Source organism: Cervus elaphus, chromosome 23 (genome assembly GCF_910594005.1).
Source record: "Cervus elaphus chromosome 23, mCerEla1.1, whole genome shotgun sequence".
Taxonomy (NCBI): domain Eukaryota; kingdom Metazoa; phylum Chordata; class Mammalia; order Artiodactyla; family Cervidae; genus Cervus; species Cervus elaphus.
The window spans coordinates 901,710-919,878 of NC_057837.1; the positions used below are offsets into that span (position 1 = coordinate 901,710).

The 18,169-nt window shown below is 38.0% G+C and overlaps 1 protein-coding gene across 1 annotated transcript in view; it reads right to left on the reverse strand.

The window, feature by feature from the left end:
- TMX4 (thioredoxin related transmembrane protein 4) overlaps positions 1–18,169 on the reverse strand; it is a 68,539-nt gene that overhangs the window by 40,885 nt on the left and 9,485 nt on the right. The window contains exon 2 of the mRNA XM_043883467.1: positions 13,288–13,403. Within this exon, the coding sequence (XP_043739402.1) occupies positions 13,288–13,403 (116 nt within the window). The remainder of the gene's footprint in view (positions 1–13,287; positions 13,404–18,169) is intronic.

The following is an 18,169-nucleotide window of genomic DNA, read 5'->3' on the forward strand; positions in this document are numbered from 1 at the left end:
ACTCTAAATTACTAGGGGAAAGAGCATTGGTAATTCTAAATCATTACATGCTTTAAGCTTCAAATAATTATTGCAGTTTCATATCTCATTTTTCTCCTAGCTAGAGATTCTTACACCCATCCAAATTTTCCTAAGGAATTACTGTATTAAGGAATTATGCTTTGTTCATATATGGCCTTTTAAAACACAATGAACAAATAGCATCCCATCACTACCTCATTTCTATTTAGATTTTTATAGAATAAATAGAATGTCTAAAAAATGTTAGGTATTACTGAAAGAGATATTTTTAACTTGTTTTTTAAAATCCTTCATGTGCTCTTCAGAGAAGGCAACTGCACCCCACTCCAGTACTCTTGCCTGGAAAATCCCATGGACAGAGGAGCCTGGTAGGCTGCAGTCCCTGGGGTTGCGAAGAGTTGGACACAACTGAGCAACTTCACTTTCACTTTTCACTTTCATGCATTGGAGAAGGAAACAGCAACCCACTCCAGTGTTCCTGCCTGGAGAATCCCAGGGACGGGGGAGCCTGGTGGGCTGCCATCTATGGGGTCGCCGTGTCGGACACGACTGAAGCGACTTAGCAGCAGCAGCGTGTGCTCTTGGTCATCATTGGCCATGGCAATAAATAAAAAATATATAAACCTTAAAAGTAGTTCATAAAACACATTAAATTATACCAAATCTTAAAAGTAGTTCATAAAACATATTAAATTATATAACATGAATTTCCAAATTCACAAGCAGCTTGTGACTTACCTTGGGCTAAACTCCACTTCTGCCTCTTATTAGTTTTTAATATGAGACAGTTAATTTAAAGACACTAGGCCTTAGTTGTCTTATTATAAATGGGCATCAGAATTTTTATCTTGCAGTATTGTAATATTAAGTGGTCTTATATATGCTGCTGCTGCTAAGTCGCTTCCTGACCCAGGGATCAAACCCGGGTCTCCTTTGGCTCCTGCACTACAGGAGGATTCTTTACTACTGAGTCACCAGGGAAACCCATATAATAATACTAAATGACTGCTATTATTTTCTTTATTTAAATCTTTAATTCAAAGTTAGAATAAAATAAGAGGATATACAAACACTAATTTAGTTGAGTGCTTTGGACATTGTGTATTATTTTGAATAACATAACTTAAAACTTTATAAATAAATGCACTCATTGAAATCAAAGAGTACAGAGAAAATAAGAAAAAAGAAACACAGTGATAGATGGTCTCTGAGATTTCTGCATCTTTCTCATTCAGATTAGATGGTACAACAGCACACTTGTTCCCAAGATGGCTAGATTAAAGATTATAAAAAATTTACAGTTTTGACATGAATGTCTTCTATTTATTAATACTGTATTATGAAACATTAAGGGAGACTTTCATCACCTGAAAAGTTAAACCATAACCACTCTGGAATAGAGAAGCACCCTGTCAGGTTGTGGCTTTAGGATTTAAAACCAATGGATAAGGAAGATGTGGTACATATACACCATGGACTATTACTCAGCCATTAAAAAGAATTCATTTGAATCAGTTCTAATGAGATGGATGAAACTGGAGCCCATTATACAGAGTGAAGTAAGCCAGAAAGATAAAGACCAATACAGTATACTAACGCATATATATGGAATTTAGAAAGATGGTAACGATAACCCTATATGCAAAACAGAAAAAGAGACACAGATGTACAGAACAGAATTTTGGACTCTGTGGGAGAAGGTGAGGGTGGAATGTTTCGAGAGAACAGCATCAAAACATGTATATTATCTAGGGTGAAACAGATCACCAGCCCAGGCTGGATGCATGAGACAAGTGCTCGGGCCTGGTGCACTGGGAAGACCCAGAGGGATCGGGTAGAGAGGGAGGTGGGAGGGGGGATTGGGATGGGGAACACATGTAAATCCATGGCTGATTCATGTCAATGTATGGCAAAACCCACTACAATATTGTAAAGTAATTAGCCTCCAACTAATAAAAATAAATGAAAAAAAAAAACAAGTATGGATTTTAAAGAATTATAACAGGGAAGCAGCTCATTTCAAGTGTGCATAATGGTTCACTGAAACAATCTTCAGAAAAGTATGGAAGAAACAAACGCACCTCTTAAATACTTAAAGAGATAAAGTCTGACCACAAGGTGTCCCAAAACTTAGACATACGTTTTATACTTTAAAGATAACTTCTACTTTAAAATGAATATTAAGCAATTAATTCTTATTAGCAACCTTATCTTAAACACATAGAGCAAAAGAAAAAGAGGAATTAAAGATTAGGGAAGTAAAAAACACAGCAGGGAACTTCATATGTAAAGACACAACAGAAATTACCTAATTTCAATATGAAGAAAACAGGGATAGCTATTTAGTTTTAGTTCAATCACTCAGTCATGTCTGACTCTTTGCTTCCCCATGAACTGCAGCATGCCAGGCCTCCCTGTCCATCACCAACTCCTGGAGTTTACTCAAACTCATGCCCATTAAGTCGGTGATGCCATCCAACCATCTCATTCTCTGTCATCCCCTTCTCCTCCCACCTTCAATCTTTCCCAGCATCAGGGTCTTTTCTAATGAGTCAGTTCTTCACATCAGGTGGCCAAAGTAATGAAGTTTCAGCTTCAGCATCAGTCTTTCCAATGAATATTCAGGACTAATTTCCTTTAGGATGGACTGGCTGGATCTCTTTGCAGTCCAAGTGACTCTCAAGAGTCTTCTCCAACACCACAGTTCAAAAGTATCAATTCTCTGGCACTTAGCTTTCTTTATAGTCCAACTCTCACATCCATACATGACCACTGGAAAACCACAGCTTTGACTAGATGGACCTTTGTTGGCAAAGTAATGTCTCTACTTTTTAATATGCTGTCTAGGTTGGTCATAACTTTTCTTCCAAGGAGCAGGTGTCTTTTAAGTTCATGGCTGCAGTCACCATCTGCAGTGATTTTGGAGCCCAAGAAATAAAGTCTGTCAATATTTCCATTGCCATCTATGTGCCATGAAGTGAAAGGACCAGAGGCTATGACCTTAGTTTCCTGAAAGTTGACTTTTAAGCCTTTCTCACTCTGCTCTTTCACTTTTGTCAAGAGGCTCTTTAGTTCTTATTCACTTTCTGCCATAAGGGTGGTGCCATCTGCATATCTGAGGTTATTGACATTTCTCCCGGCAATCTTGATTCCAGTTTGTGCTTCATCCAGTCCAGCATTTCTCACGATGTAATCTGCATATAAGTTAAATAAGCAGGGTGACAACAGACAACCTTAACGTACTCCTTTCCTGATTTGGAACCAGTCTGTTGTTCCATGTCCAGTTCTAACTGTTGCTTCTCGACCTGCATACAGATTTCTCAGAAGGCAGGTTAGGTGGCCTGGTATGCCCATCTCTTTCAGAATTTTCCACAGTTTGTTATGATCTACACAGTCAAAGGCTTTGGCATAGCCAATAAAGCAGAAACAGGTGTTTTTCTGGAACTCTCTCGTTTTTTCAATGACCCAACTGATGCTGGCATTTTCATCTCTGGTTCCTCTGCCTTTTCTAAATCCAGCTTGAACATCTGGAATTTCACAGTTCATGTACTGTTGAAGCCTGGCTTGGAGAATTTTGAGCATTACTTTGCTAGCCTGTGAGATGAGTGCAATTGTGTGGTAATTTCAGCATTCTTTGGCATTGCCTTTCTTTGGGATTGGAATGAAAACAGACCTTTTCCAGTCCAGTGGCCACTGCTGAGTTTTCCAAGTTTGCAGGCATATTGAGTACATCACTTTCACAGCATCATCTTTTGGGATTTGAAATAGCTCAACTGGAATTCCATCACATCCACTAGCTTTGTTCGTAGTGATGCTTCCCAAGGCCCACTTGACTTCTCATTCCAGGATGTCTGGCTCTAGGTGAGTGATCACACTATCATGATTATCTGCATCATGAAGATCTTTTTGTATAGTTCTTCTGTGTATTCTTTCCACATCTTCTCAATATCTTCTGCTTCTGTTAGGTCCATACAATTTCTGTCCTTTATTGTGTCCATCTTTGCATTGGTATCTCTAATTTTCTTGAAGAGATCTGTAGTCTTTCCCTTTCTATTGTGTTCCTCTATTTCTTTGCACTGATCACTGAGGAAGGCTTTCTTATCTCTCCTTGCTATTCTTTGGAACTTTGAATTCTAATGGGTATATCTTTCCTTGTCTCATTTGCCTTTTGCTTTTCTTCTTTTCACAGCTATTTGTAAGGCCTCCTCAAATAACTATTTTGCCTTTTGCATTTCTTTTCCTTGGGGATGGGCTTGATCACTGTCTCCTGTACAATGTCACAATGTTCCATCCATAGTTCTTCAGGCACTCTGTTTATCAGATCTAATCCCTTCAATCTATTTGTCACTTCCAGTGTATAATCATAAGGGATTTGATTTAAGTCATACCTGAACGGTCTAGTGGTTTTCCCTACTTTCTTCAATTTAAGTCTGAATTTGGCAATAAAGAGTTCATGATTTGAGCCACAGTCAGCTTCTGGTCTTGTTTTTGCTGACTGTATAGAGCTTCTCCATCTTTGGCTGCAAAGAATATAATCTATCTAATTTCAGTATTGACCATCTGTTGATGTCCATGTGTAGAGTCATCTCTTGTGTTATTGGAAAAGGGTGTTTGCTATGACCAGTGCATTCTCTTGGCAAAACTCTATTAGCCTTTGCCCTGCTTCATTCTATATTCCAAGGCCAAATTTTCCTGTTACTCCTGGTATTTCTTGACTTCCTACTTTTGTATTCCAGTCCTGTATAATGAAAAGGACATCTTTTCTGGGTGCTAGTTCTAGAAGGTCTTGTAGGTCTTCAGAGAACCGTTCAACTTCAGCTTCTTCAGCATTACTAGTCAGGGAACAGACTTGGATTACTGTGATACTGAATGGTTTGTTTTGGAAATGAACAGAGATCATTCTGTTGTTTCTGAGATTGTATCCAAGTACTTCATTTTGGACTCTTTTGTTGATTATGAGGGCTCCTCCATTTCTTCTAAATTATTCTTGCCCACAGTAGTAGATGTAACAGTCATCTGAATTAAATTCACCCATTCTGGTCCATTTTAGTTCGCTGATTCCTAAAATGTTGATTTTCACTCTTGCCATCTCTTGTTTGACCACTTCCAATTTGCCTTGATTCATGGGCCTAACATTCCAGGTTCCTATGCAATATTGCTCTTTACAGCATTGGACGTTACTTCCATCACCAGTCATATCCACAACTGGGTATTGTTTTTGCTTTGGCTCCATCTCTTCATTCTTTCTGGAGTTATTTCTCCACCGATCTCCAGTAGCATATTGGGCACCTAACAACCTGGGGAGTTTATCTTTCAGTGTCCTATTTTTTTGCCTTTTCATACTGTTCATGGGGTTCTGAAGGCAAGATTATTGAAGTAGTTTGCCATTCCCTTCCCCAGTGGATCACGTTTTGCCAGAACTCTCCACCGTGACCATTCTTCTTGAGTGTCCCTACAAGGCATAGCTCATAGTTTCACTGAGTTAGAGAAGGCTGTTGTCCATGTGATCAGATTGGGACAGATATTAGCTTTTGTTAATTAATCTCGCTGAGCCTGTTTCTGAGTAATATAAAAAGAGTTTGTTCTTCCTAGGATTGTAATGATGCTAAAACTTATGTAAGTTGCTCAACACAATTACAGGCTGCAGTAAATGCTTACTAAATGTTAGTTATTATCACCAAAGACAGAAGTAGAAGGAAAAAATTTTAAAAAGTAAAACTAATCTTACCTTCAAAACTGAAATGAAGTTGTCAATATAATGGAATATAAGTAACTAAGTTTTATTATTATAAAACTAAAATGTCAACACTAACTGAAGTGCAGTAAACTAAACTAGTTTCTATAATAAATTAGTGACTTTGAGGACAATGCTTACTTTTGGCCATGGTTTTATCTCTAATCTAGTGCAACAGCCATGGATGTTTTCTGAGCAGCTGCTGTTTTCTGTCTTGGACAACTAAGCTCATCCACATAGAACAGAAGGTTCAAGTAGACAGTCATTAAATTTAATTTTCTGAAGTCAACTCAACTGAAACATCACCTGATCTACATAGCATTAAACAGGCAGCATATGTAATGTAAGGCCTGTGCTCTCTTTGACTTCTACATCTCAGATGTAAAAATGCAATGTGTTTATAATCCCCAGTCTTTATAATCCTGAAATCTTACTTTCTACTTAAACTACCTAAAAAAATATCTTATTAGAAACACCAACAGTTGAGTTACAGGCATAACTAAAGAGTATGCACGAACACTTCAAAAATTCTTGCTTTCCCTTCTTTTTAAAAAAGAATGAAATTATCCCTTACTAGCATTCCTGCACATGGCAAACCTGATGAAAGTTACAGTAATGCAGATTTGCATCCAAACCTTCAACTGTACACAGAAATATCCAGTGAACATCTCAACTGTGGGAAAAATAATATCATTGTGATGGTTTCCCACTGCTTATCAGGAGGTAAGATTTTGTAAAAATAAAGCAAATACTTGCTTCCAAGAATACAGACAAGATGTCCCGGAGGTTTGCCCATGAGTCAGTACCACATAAGACACTCTCTCTTCATTCGGCTTCCAGGACTGCCTACTTCTCCATCTCCTTCCTACCTCACTAGCTTCTCCTTTTCAGCTTCTAAATGGTGGAGTGCCCCAATTCTCAATTCTGAAAACACTTCTCTGCACATATTCCCTGGTGTTGGTGTCTAGTCACTCAGTCGTGTCCAACTCTTTGCGATCCCTATGTTCATGGGATTTCCCAGGCAAGAATACTGGAGTGGGTTGCCATTTCCTTCTCCAGGGGATCTTCCCGACCCAGGGATCAAACTCGAGTTTCCTTCTTTATTACTGAGCCACCAGGGAAGCACACATTCCCTAGGTAATCTCAGTTTGTCCCTTTGCTTAAAATACCATCTACCTGATAATTCTTAAATGTCTTTCCCTAGCTCATCTCTATTTGGATTTCTACGAAACATCTCAAAGCTAAACCCTGTTCCAAACCTGATCCTCTTTTAGTCTCTTCCATCTTCACTCTTTTCACAAGTGCTGCAATCCATCTATCAGGAAACCCTTCTGGGTATTCCAGCCAAATGCGTATCTTCAATCCACCCACGTGACACCGCTACTTTCATCCAAGCCCTCATCCCTCCGCTCTAGGCTACTGAACTGACCTCTGAACTTTTCTTCTGGCTTATACTTCCGACCTCCTACAGACAAATTTTGCATAGCAGCCAAATGAATACTTTTATTTTTTTTTAATTTATTTATTTATTTTTTCAGTGGGTTTTGTCATACATTGACATGAATCAGCAATAGATTTACATGTATTCCCCATCCCGATCCCCCCTCCCATCTCCCTCTCCACCCGATTCCTCTGGGTCTTCCCAGTGCACCAGGCCCGAGCACTTGTCTCATGCATCCCACCTGGGCTGGTGACCTGTTTCACCATAGATAATATACACGCTGTTCTTTCAAAACATCCCACCCTCACCTTCTCCCACAGAGTTCAAAAGTCTGTTCTGTACATCTGTGTCTCTTTTTCTGTTTTGCATATAGGGTTGTCGTTACCATCTTTCTAAATTCCATATATATGTGTTAGTATGCTGTAATGTTCTTTATCTTTCTGGCTTACTTCACTCTGTATAATGGGCTCCAGTTTCATCCATCTCATTAGAACTGGTTCAAATGAATTCTTTTTAACGGCTGAGTAATATTCCATGGTGTATATGTACCACAGCTTCTTTATCCATTCATCTGCTGATGGGCATCTAGGTTGCTTCCATGTCCTGGCTATTATAAACAGTGCTGCGATGAACATTGGGGTGCACGTGTCTCTTTCAGATCTGGTTTCCTCAGTGTGTATGCCCAGGAGTGGTATTGCTGGGTCATATGGCAGTTCTATTTCCAGTTTTTTAAGAAATCTCCACACTGTTCTTCATAGTGGCTGTACTAGTTTGCATTCCCACCAACAGTGTAAGAGGGTTCCCTTTTCTCCACACCCTCTCCAGCATTTATTGCTTGTAGACTTTTGGATAGCAGCCATCCTGACTGGCGTGTAATGGTACCTCGTTGTGGTTTTGATTTGCATTTCTCTGATAATGAGTGATGTCGAGCATCTTTTCATGTGTTTGTTAGCCATCTGTATGTCTTCTTTGGAGAAATGTCTGTTTAGTTCTTTGGCCCATTTTTTGATAGGGTCATTTATTTTTCTGGAATTGAGCTGCAGGAGTTGCTTGTATATTTTCGAGATTAATCCTTTGTCTGTTGCTTCGTTTGCTATTATTTTCTCCCATTCTGAGGGCTGTCTTTTCACCTTGCTTATAGTTTTCTTTGTTCTGCAAAAGCTTTTAAGTTTCATTAGGTCCCATTTGTTTATTTTTGCCTTTATTTCCAATATTTTGGGAGGTGGGTCATAGAGGATCCTGCTGTGATTTATGTCGGAGAGGGTTTTGCCTATGTTCTCCTCTAGGAGTTTTATAGTTTCTGGTCTTACATTTAGATCTTTAATCCATTTTGAGTTTATTTTTGTGTATGGTGTTAGAAAGTGTTCTAGTTTCATTCTTTTACAAGTGGTTGACCAGTTTTCCCAGCACCACTTGTTAAAGAGGTTGTCTTTTTTCCATTGTGTATCCTTGCCTCCTTTGTCAAAGATAAGGTATCCATAGGTATGTGGATTTATCTCTGGGCTTTCTATTCTGTTCCATTGGTCTATATTTCTGTCTTTGTGCCAGTACCATACTGTCTTGATGACTGTGGCTTTGTAGTATAGTCTGAAGTCAGGCAGGTTGATTCCTCCAGTTCCATTCTTCTTTCTCAAGATTACTTTGGCTATTCGAGGTTTTTTGTATTTCCATACAAATTGTGAAATTATTTGTTCTAGTTCTGTGAAAAATACCGTTGGTAGCTTGATAGGGATTGCATTGAATCTATAGATTGCTTTGGGTAGTACAGCCATTTTGACAATATTGATTCTTCCAATCCATGAGCATGGTATGTTTCTCCATCTGTTTGTGTCCTCTTTGATTTCTTTCATCAGTGTTTTATAGTTTTCTATGTATAGGTCTTTTGTTTCTTTAGGTAGATATACTCCTAAGTATTTTATTCTTTTTGTTGCAATGGTGAATGGTATTGTTTCCTTAATTTCTCTTTCTGTTTTTTCATTGTTAGTGTATAGGAATGCAAGGGATTTTTGTGTGTTAATTTTATATCCTGCAACTTTACTATATTCATTGATTAGCTCTAGTAATTTTCTGGAAGAGTCTTTAGGGTTTTCTATGTGGAGGATCATGTCGTCTGCAAACAGTGAGAGTTTCACTTCTTTTCCTATCTGGATTCCTTTTACTTCTTTTTCGGCTCTGATTGCTGTGGCCAAAACTTCCAACACTATGTTGAATAGTAGTGGTGAGAGTGGACACCCTTGTCTTGTTCCTGATTTCAGGGGAAATGCTTTCAATTTTTCACCATTGAGGGTGATGCTTGCTGTGGGTTTGTCATATATAGCCTTTATTATGTTGAGGTATGTTCCTTCTATTCCTGCTTTCTGGAGAGTTTTAATCATAAATGGGTGTTGAATTTTGTCAAAGGCTTTCTCTGCATCTATTGAGATAATCATATGGTTTTTATCTTTCAATTTGTTAATGTGGTGTATTACATTGATTGATTTGCGGATATTAAAGAATCCTTGCATTCCTGGGATAAAGCCCACTTGGTCGTGGTGTATGATTTTTTTAATATGTTGTTGGATTCTGTTTGCTAGAATTTTGTTAAGGATTTTTGCATCTATGTTCATCAGTGATATTGGCCTGTAGTTTTCTTTTTTTGTGGCATCTTTGTCTGGTTTTGGAATTAGGGTGATGGTGGCCTCATAGAATGAGTTTGGAAGTTTACCTTCCTCTGCAATTTTCTGGAAGAGTTTGAGTAAGATAGGTGTTAGCTCTTCTCTAAATTTTTGGTAGAATTCAGCTGTGAAGCCATCTGGTCCTGGGCTTTTGTTTGCTGGTAGATTTTTTATTACAGTTTCGATTTCCTTGCTTGTGATGGGTCTGTCAAATGAATACTTTTAAAACATGAATCAAATCATGTAACTTCCCCACTAAAAACCTTCCACTTAGCTTCCTTTCTATCATACTTGGTATAAAACCTAAACACTTTGCCATGACCAACAAGAGCCTACATGATCTGGTCTCTAGCTACCTCTTCAGTACCATTTGTCTCAAGGACCCCACTGGCAATATTTTTTCTCAAATAAGCCAAATGCCCCTACCTGCACATACTGTTTGCTCCACCTGGAAAGATCCTCTCCTAAACCTCATTGAAATTCATTTCCTTAATTTGTCAAGACCTACAATTTAAAAGTCCTTCCCCGGACATCCTATTAAAACAGTGGCTCCCGCCATTTTTTACATTTTTACCTTGCTTTCTTTTTCATTACAGCCCTTACCACCACCAGACATTATTTCCCATTTTACTTTTGTGACTGTTTATCCCCTTCACTAGAATGTAAATTCAATGCAGAACCACATTTTTCCCTTCTTATTCATTTGCATCTTTATTTACCTGCATCATTGATCTTATCACTGGTATACAGAACAGGGCCTGGTGCATGATACCAACTCAAAAATTTGTTGAAGAAACACATTATTTCTAAACTCTATTAAAATAGTATTTGAAAGCATTACATTTGTAATTTAAAGTACAATTATAAGCATAAAATAATATAATCTAAAGTGAAATATTCTCTAGGCCACATAGTCATGTGTGTGAATTTTGTATCCTAGTTTTTTTTTTTTTTTTAATCAGTTACAGGTTTTCAGTAGCTACCATTTAAAAAAATTCTAGAGTTTCTACTTTAAAAAAACTAAGACATAAAACAACCACATTTTGATTTTTTTGGTCTTTATTTCTTTCCTATTTTCATGGAACACTAAGCCAGTGACTTTTTTCCTTCTTTGAACATGTATCATATTTATATTAATACTATGAGTCAATGATGAATTTGCTTTTAAAATATTTTTGTCATAGTCAATTTCTCTTATTTCATTATACATTTAATCCATTCACAAGTGAAAAATAGCTATAAGTCTACATTTTAGAAGGAAAGACTATATTTATTAATAGTTAGGTTTTAGATCTATGACTTCATCACAAAGTTGTTTAATTTGTTTAATTTAAACTATGCTGTGAATTTCCGGCAGGTAACCCAAAAGGCTGAAATGAGAATAGGCCAGATGCTTCATTTCTAAAAAAACTCATCATAGAACATGTCTGGTTAACAAGGCTGACACCTGACTTCACTGGACTCAAACTTTTAAAAACACACAAACAAGTTTACAGCAGATATGTAACTGTAACGATTTGATCTCCAAATATAAAAACTCATTAAAATAGCAGAAAGTCAAAAGTGAAAGTCATGTCCAACTCTTTGCGAACCCATGGACTACACAGTCCATGGAATTCTACAGGCCAGAATACTGACGTGGGTAGCCTTTCCCTTCTCCAGGGTACCTTCCCAACTGAGGGATCAAACCCAGGTCTCCCTCATTGCAGGCTGATTCTTTACCAGCTGAGTCACAAGGGAAGCCCAAGAAAACTGGAGCAGATGGCCTTTTCCTTCTCCAGCGGATCTTCCTGACCTAGGAATGGAACTGGGGGATTCTTTATCAACTGAGCTATCAGGGAAGCCCATATAATAGTCCAAATCATCAACTAATAATGATAACTGTTAGTCCCTCAGTTGTGGCTGACTGTTTGCAAACCCGTAGCCTGCCAAGCTAATTTATCCATGGAATTCTCCAGACAAGAATACTGGAGTGAGTAGCCATTCCGTTCTCCAGGGGATCTTCCTGGTCCAGGGATCAAACCCGGGTCTCCTGCCTTGCAGGCAGATTATTTACTGTCAGCGACACCAGGGGAGCCCAATAATGGTAACTGTCCATCTCTAAATAGCAGACAGCCATTACTGGTTTTGGTTTAAATGCTTAAAAAGGCAGAGGCTTAAGGATTCACAGCTTGTAGCAGAACCCTCTCTCCATGGGTTTGTCAGCACATAGATATTAACTGACACCATTCATTTTGTTGTCCATGTAACTGGTAATTCATTATTTTGTGATTGTTGGACTCACAGCTATTACAGAGAAGGAATAGCTACATTTCCACATCTACTATCTTTTTCTTTCCTATGAAAGCATGCAACAGGTAGAAATTAAATGTAGATAGGAAAAAATTACTTATACAGTTTGAAAATTGTCAAGTTTGAGATTTAAATAATAAAAACCCAACTTTTCTCAATTTACATATATTACACAGTTATTTTTAAACTAGAAACACAAATTTATTGTATTTTTTCAGAATTCAAGTCTCTATCTCCCTCTTTTGAAAACCTGTATCATTATAATTTTTTCATTAGTATTCATTTTCATTATTCATTCATTATTTCATTATTACTTAATTTTCATCATTAACAACTAATAAATGTAGATGGTGAAAGAATTAGAAATTCACCATTCTGGAACTCTTAATAAAATATCTTGTTCAGGTAAGATCATCACAGATCTTAAAACCCCAAAGTATTGCCCCATAGATTACCTGCCAGCTATAAAGTGTGGCCTTTTCTTTATAATTGAAATGTGTAGTATCATAACCTTAACCAAGTGCTCAAACTCAGCACCACTAATAGTGACAGTACATGTCTTCTGATGGGATACAATATAAAGTCACAGCATCACTCCTCCATAAGTGTTTAACTCAAATCATCCCTTCAGACAAAAGTTCAAGTTTACAGAAAATGCAGAAAATATAAGAGCAAGTTAAATGTCACCATAAAGAAACATCTCGGAAAATCCCTAGCTTGTTCTCTCCAGAATAACAACAGCATGGAAAAAACGGAGTAGTCTAGATTGATAGAGACTAAAAACACTTAACAATGAAATGTAACTGGTGAACCTTGATTGGATCCTGGTTTAAAAAACTATAAAACGACATGGAAAATAATTAAAGACACATTAATATGCTGAAGTAATGAAGGGTGAAGTCTCACGATGTTTGCAACTTATATTCAAATGACTTAGCAAAAAAATCATAAAAACATATACACACATCTGTATGTGTAAATATGAATACACAAACAGATACATATATGCTAAAATATTGTTTGCTGATTTTAGGTAGTCAGTTTATGGTAATCAATATTCTAGTCTTTCAACTTTTCTGCATGTGTGAAAAAATTCAAATTAAAAGCAACAAACTTTTGTATTTAATGTTCAACATTTACAGTACCTGGTTCTTGAATGACATCTACCTTCCCGACACTGATCTGAAGTATTTCACCATTCTTTGCAAATGTCTCCCATTCTGAATCAGTCTGCTGACAGGAGGGACACCAAGGGGCATAACTATAAAAGAATAACAGCTATTCAATACACATAAAAACATCAATAAAACAAAATAGAGAAATAGAGTATTTAAACTGACAAAATAAATTCTTAACTAAAAGGAGGCACAAAGGCAAATTTTTTCAAAGTTACTTGATACAGAAGTATATTTCCCCCCCAGAATTTAATGTTATGAATATCAACTTCCTAGGGAAAAATTCACCAAGTTTAAGATTTTTCACAATTACTATAGACTTAAAATACTTTATTTCAATGTTATTGTGATAATCAACCCAAATTTTATCACTTTACAGATACTTTCTGATATTTGAGGGTGAACACTATTTTGCAAGTGCTACTAAAGAAGGATAATTTTCACAAGGGCCTTGGACTGCAAGGAGATCCAGCCAGTCCATCCTAAAGGAGATCAGTCCTGGGTGTTTATTGGAAGGACTGATGCTGAAGCTGAAACTCCAATACTTTGGCCACCTCATGCGAAGAGCTGACTCATTGGAAAAGATCCTGATGCTGGGAGGGATTGGGTGTAGGAGGAGAAGGGGACGACAGAGGATGAGTTGGCTGGATGGCATCACTGACTCAACGGACATGAGTTTGGGTAGACTCCAGGAGTTTGTGATGGACAGGGAGGCCTGGTGTGCTGCAATTCATGGGGTCGCAAAGAGTCAGACACGACTGAGTGACTGAACTGAACTGAACTGAACCCGTAAACTAGCCAAACCAGTTTCAAATTCATCAAAGCTATAAATGTGATGAGCAAAGACCATAAGATTTGTTGCTAGTGGGTCCCCAGAATGTGAGTCACTTCCAAAGCTCTGTGGCAGTTCTGAAAAGCATTTTGAGAAAGAAAGTAGAAGCTATAGCTGAACCAACTCTGACACTAAAGAGATAGAAAAACATGTGTCTTTAATTAGAACTCTGCTATTTACATTTATTTTTTTCATTCAATAAACATGAACTGAGCATCACCTTAGAAGCTGAGGCTACAACTCTGGACAAGACTAATGCATCTCCTCTCCTTATGGATTTTACAGCCCAAAGAGGTAATTAGAATCCAAGAGGCAAATGTGGGTACAGAAAAGATGCTGTAGAGACCCTCAGAAGCTGGGTGATCTCAGAAGAGCCCAAAGAAAAAGAACATCTGTGCTAAAGTAGGAGTTAACAGCCAGAGTGGGCAGGAATATCCTCATCTAAGCAGAGAAAACAATATATGTGAAGGTGCAGAGTAATGAGCATTTAAGAATTGTGTAAGGGGTCAGCACTCTATTTGAAGCTCTCTGGTTAGCCCTAAGGAGGTAAGAGAATTATGATCAGATTTACATCTTGTAAAACTCACCCAGCAGTGCTGTGGATAATGGACCAGGGAAGAATAAGATGGAAGCAAAGAAAAGAGGTAGAAGGCCAGCCCTGTCTAGTTCCATCTTTAAAAAAAGACTAGTATAGTCAAGTCCAAGATAATTCTAAAAAGTCACTAATCATGCTATTACAGCTCATTGTCCAAGCCCTCATGTCCAGGCGACAGGGACCAGAGAACATAGTCCAAGAACAATCTGCTGACATGACATCTTTGAACGTCGATTTTTCTATAAGCACTTTTATCTTTATATTTCCAAGGCAAAATACATCCTGGTATACAGGAAGTACTCAATAAATGTTTACAGAATAAGTAAATGAGCCAATTTTAAAGAAAGTTATATTCTTCATCTGAGAAAATTTGGTATTTTCTACATATTTTCTAAATATCCAAATGGCAGACTAGACTGGGGTAAACAATTGGTAAACTCTAGGGTGAAGAGGAACATTTTATTATTAAGTCAATTTCAAGAGGCATTTCAATATATTGGATAAGAATTCTGCTGGAGGAATCAGAAAGACCAACTACAAATTAACCATGTGACTTTGAGCAAGTTAATAATCCTTCCGTGCCTCAGCTTTCTCAAATGTTAAATGAGATAGTAAGAGCAGCTACCTTAGAAGGTTATTGAGAGATTACATGATGCATGTAAAGCAGACACATATTAAGAATATCATTTGAGGAAATGATATCTGTAATAAACGGTTTGGTTTCAGAGACATTTTTATGGTGCATTAGCTAGCTCATCTGAAACTTAAATAGAAGGAGAAAGAGAAAAACAATAGAATGGGAAAGACTACAGATTTCTTCAAGAAAATCAGAGACACCAACAGAACATTTCATGCAAAAATGAGCACAATAAAAGACAGAAATGGTATGGACCTAACAGAAACAGAAGATATTAAGAAGAGGTGGCAAGAATACACAGAAGAACTGTACAAAAAAGATCTTCATGACCCAGATAACCATGATAGTGTGATCACTCACCTAGAGCCAGACATTCTAGAATACGAAGTCAACTGGGACTTAGGAAGCATCACGATGAACAGTTAGTGGAGGTGATGGAATTCCAGTTGAGCTATTTCAAATCCTAAAAGATGATGCTGTGAAAGTGCTGCACTCAATATGCTGGCCAACTTGGAAAACTAAGCAGTGGCCACTGGACTGGAAAAGGTCAGTTTTCATTCCAATCCCAAAAAAAGGCAATGCCAAAGAATGCTCAAACTACTGCACAATTGCACTCATCTCACACAAAGTAATGCTGCAAATTCTCCAAGCCAGGCTTCAACAGTACATGAATTGTGAACTTCCAGATGTTCAAGCTGAATTTAGAAAAGGCAGAGGAAGCAGAGATCAAATTGCCAACATTCGCTGGATCATAGAAAAAGCAAGAGAGTTCCAGAAAAACATCTACATCTGCTTTATTGATTATACCAAAGCCTTTGACTGTGTAGATCACAACAAACTATGGAAAATTCTTCAAAAGATGGGAATACCAGACCACCTTACTTGCCTCCTGAGAAATCTGTATGGAGGTCAAGAAGCAACCGTTAGAACTGGACATGGAACAACAGACTGGTTCCAAATTGGAAAAGGAGTACGTTAAGCCTGTATATTGTCACCCTGCTTGTTTAACTGATATGCACATCATGAGAACTGCCAGGCTGGATGAAGCACAAGTTGGAATCAAGATTGCCAGGAGAAATATCAATAACCTAAGATACACAGATAATATACCACTCTTATGGCAGAAAGCAAAGAACTAAAGGGCCTCTTGATAAAAGTGAAAGAGACGAGGGAAAAAGCTGGCTTAAAACTCAATGTTCAATAAACTAAGATCATGTCATCTGGTCTCATCACTTCATGGCAAGTGGATGGGGAAACAATGGAAACAGTGAGAGACTTTATTTTAGGGGGCTCCAAAATCACTGTAGATGGTGGCTGCAGCCATGAAATTAAAAGATGCTTACTCCATGGAAGAAAAGCTATGACCAACCTAGACAGCATATTAAAAAGCAGAGACATCACTTTGCCGACAAAGGTCCGTCTGGTCAAGGCTATGGTTTTTCCAGTAGTCATGTATGGATATGAGAGTTGGACTATAAAGGCAGCTGAGGGCCAAAGAATTGATGCTTTTGAACTGTGGTGTTGGAGAAGACTCTTGAGAGTCCCTTGGACTGCAAGATCAAACCAGTCCATCCTAAAGGAAATCAGTCCTGAATATTCATTGGAAGAACTGGTGCTGAAGCTGAAACTCCAATACTTTGGCCACCTGATGTGAAGACCTGACTCATTGGAAAACACCCTGATCCTAGTAAAGTTTGAAGGCAGGAGGAGAAGGGGATGACAGAGGATGAGACAGTTGGATGGCATCACTGATTCGATATACATGAGTTTGAGCAAGCTCCAGGAGTTGTTGATGGACACAGAAGCCTGGCATGTTGCAGTCCATGAGGTCACAGAGTCAGACACGACTGAGTGACTGAAATCACTGAACTTTACAACCTCACTGCTGTAAGGCCACAAGACAGATTCAGAGAGACTTGCTGAAGCTATTTCTTAGATTGACTTGCTGAACTAAGACCACACAGAGCAAGAACCCAGATGGAGGTATTCCCGTGATAAAAGTGTTCAAGGAAAATAAGATCCAACACAGAGACAGACACACAGACAGTAGGAATAAGACATACCTGGTGGCTCAGACAGTAAAGAATCTGCCTGCAATGCAGGTGACCCAGGTTTGATCCCTGGGTCAGGAAGATCCCTTGGAGAAGGGAATGGCTACCCAGTCCACTGCTCTTGCTTGAGAAACTCCATTGACAGAGGAGTCTGGCAGGCTACAGTCCATAGGGTCACAGAGTTGGACATGACTAAGCAACTAAGCATATGCATTTATATATATACACATTATATATGAAATTCTGAAGTAAAATTTAATGAACTCTAGATTTTTTTTTTTTTGCTTTATTTCCCTAGACCTGTTTTTGCATACAACTCATGGACACCTTTGCTATATCAGTAATCATTAAATGATACAAATTTCATCATCTAACAAAATCCTAGTGCCTAATCTCCAGATAAATTATTTTACAAACCAGGATTTGGGTGAAACTGACCCTCAAATATACAAATACCATTGAGATAATTTTAGATCCTCCATTTTCTTTGTAGCTGCTACCCAGTGGTTTGTGGCACTTTAATGCTATTATTTCTTAGATTTAATCAGTTTGTTGTGCTGGAATGTACCAAGGTCATCCATTAACCTAGTGCATTCATTGCTAATGGAGATAAACCAGCCCTGAGTCTTACATGAGGGAACTGGTCTACTGTTGTTGCAACTTTTAAAGTTACTAATGTTGTTTTGTATCTAAATGATCCCATTTAGAATCTGTTGTTCATTGTTCAGTTGCTAAGT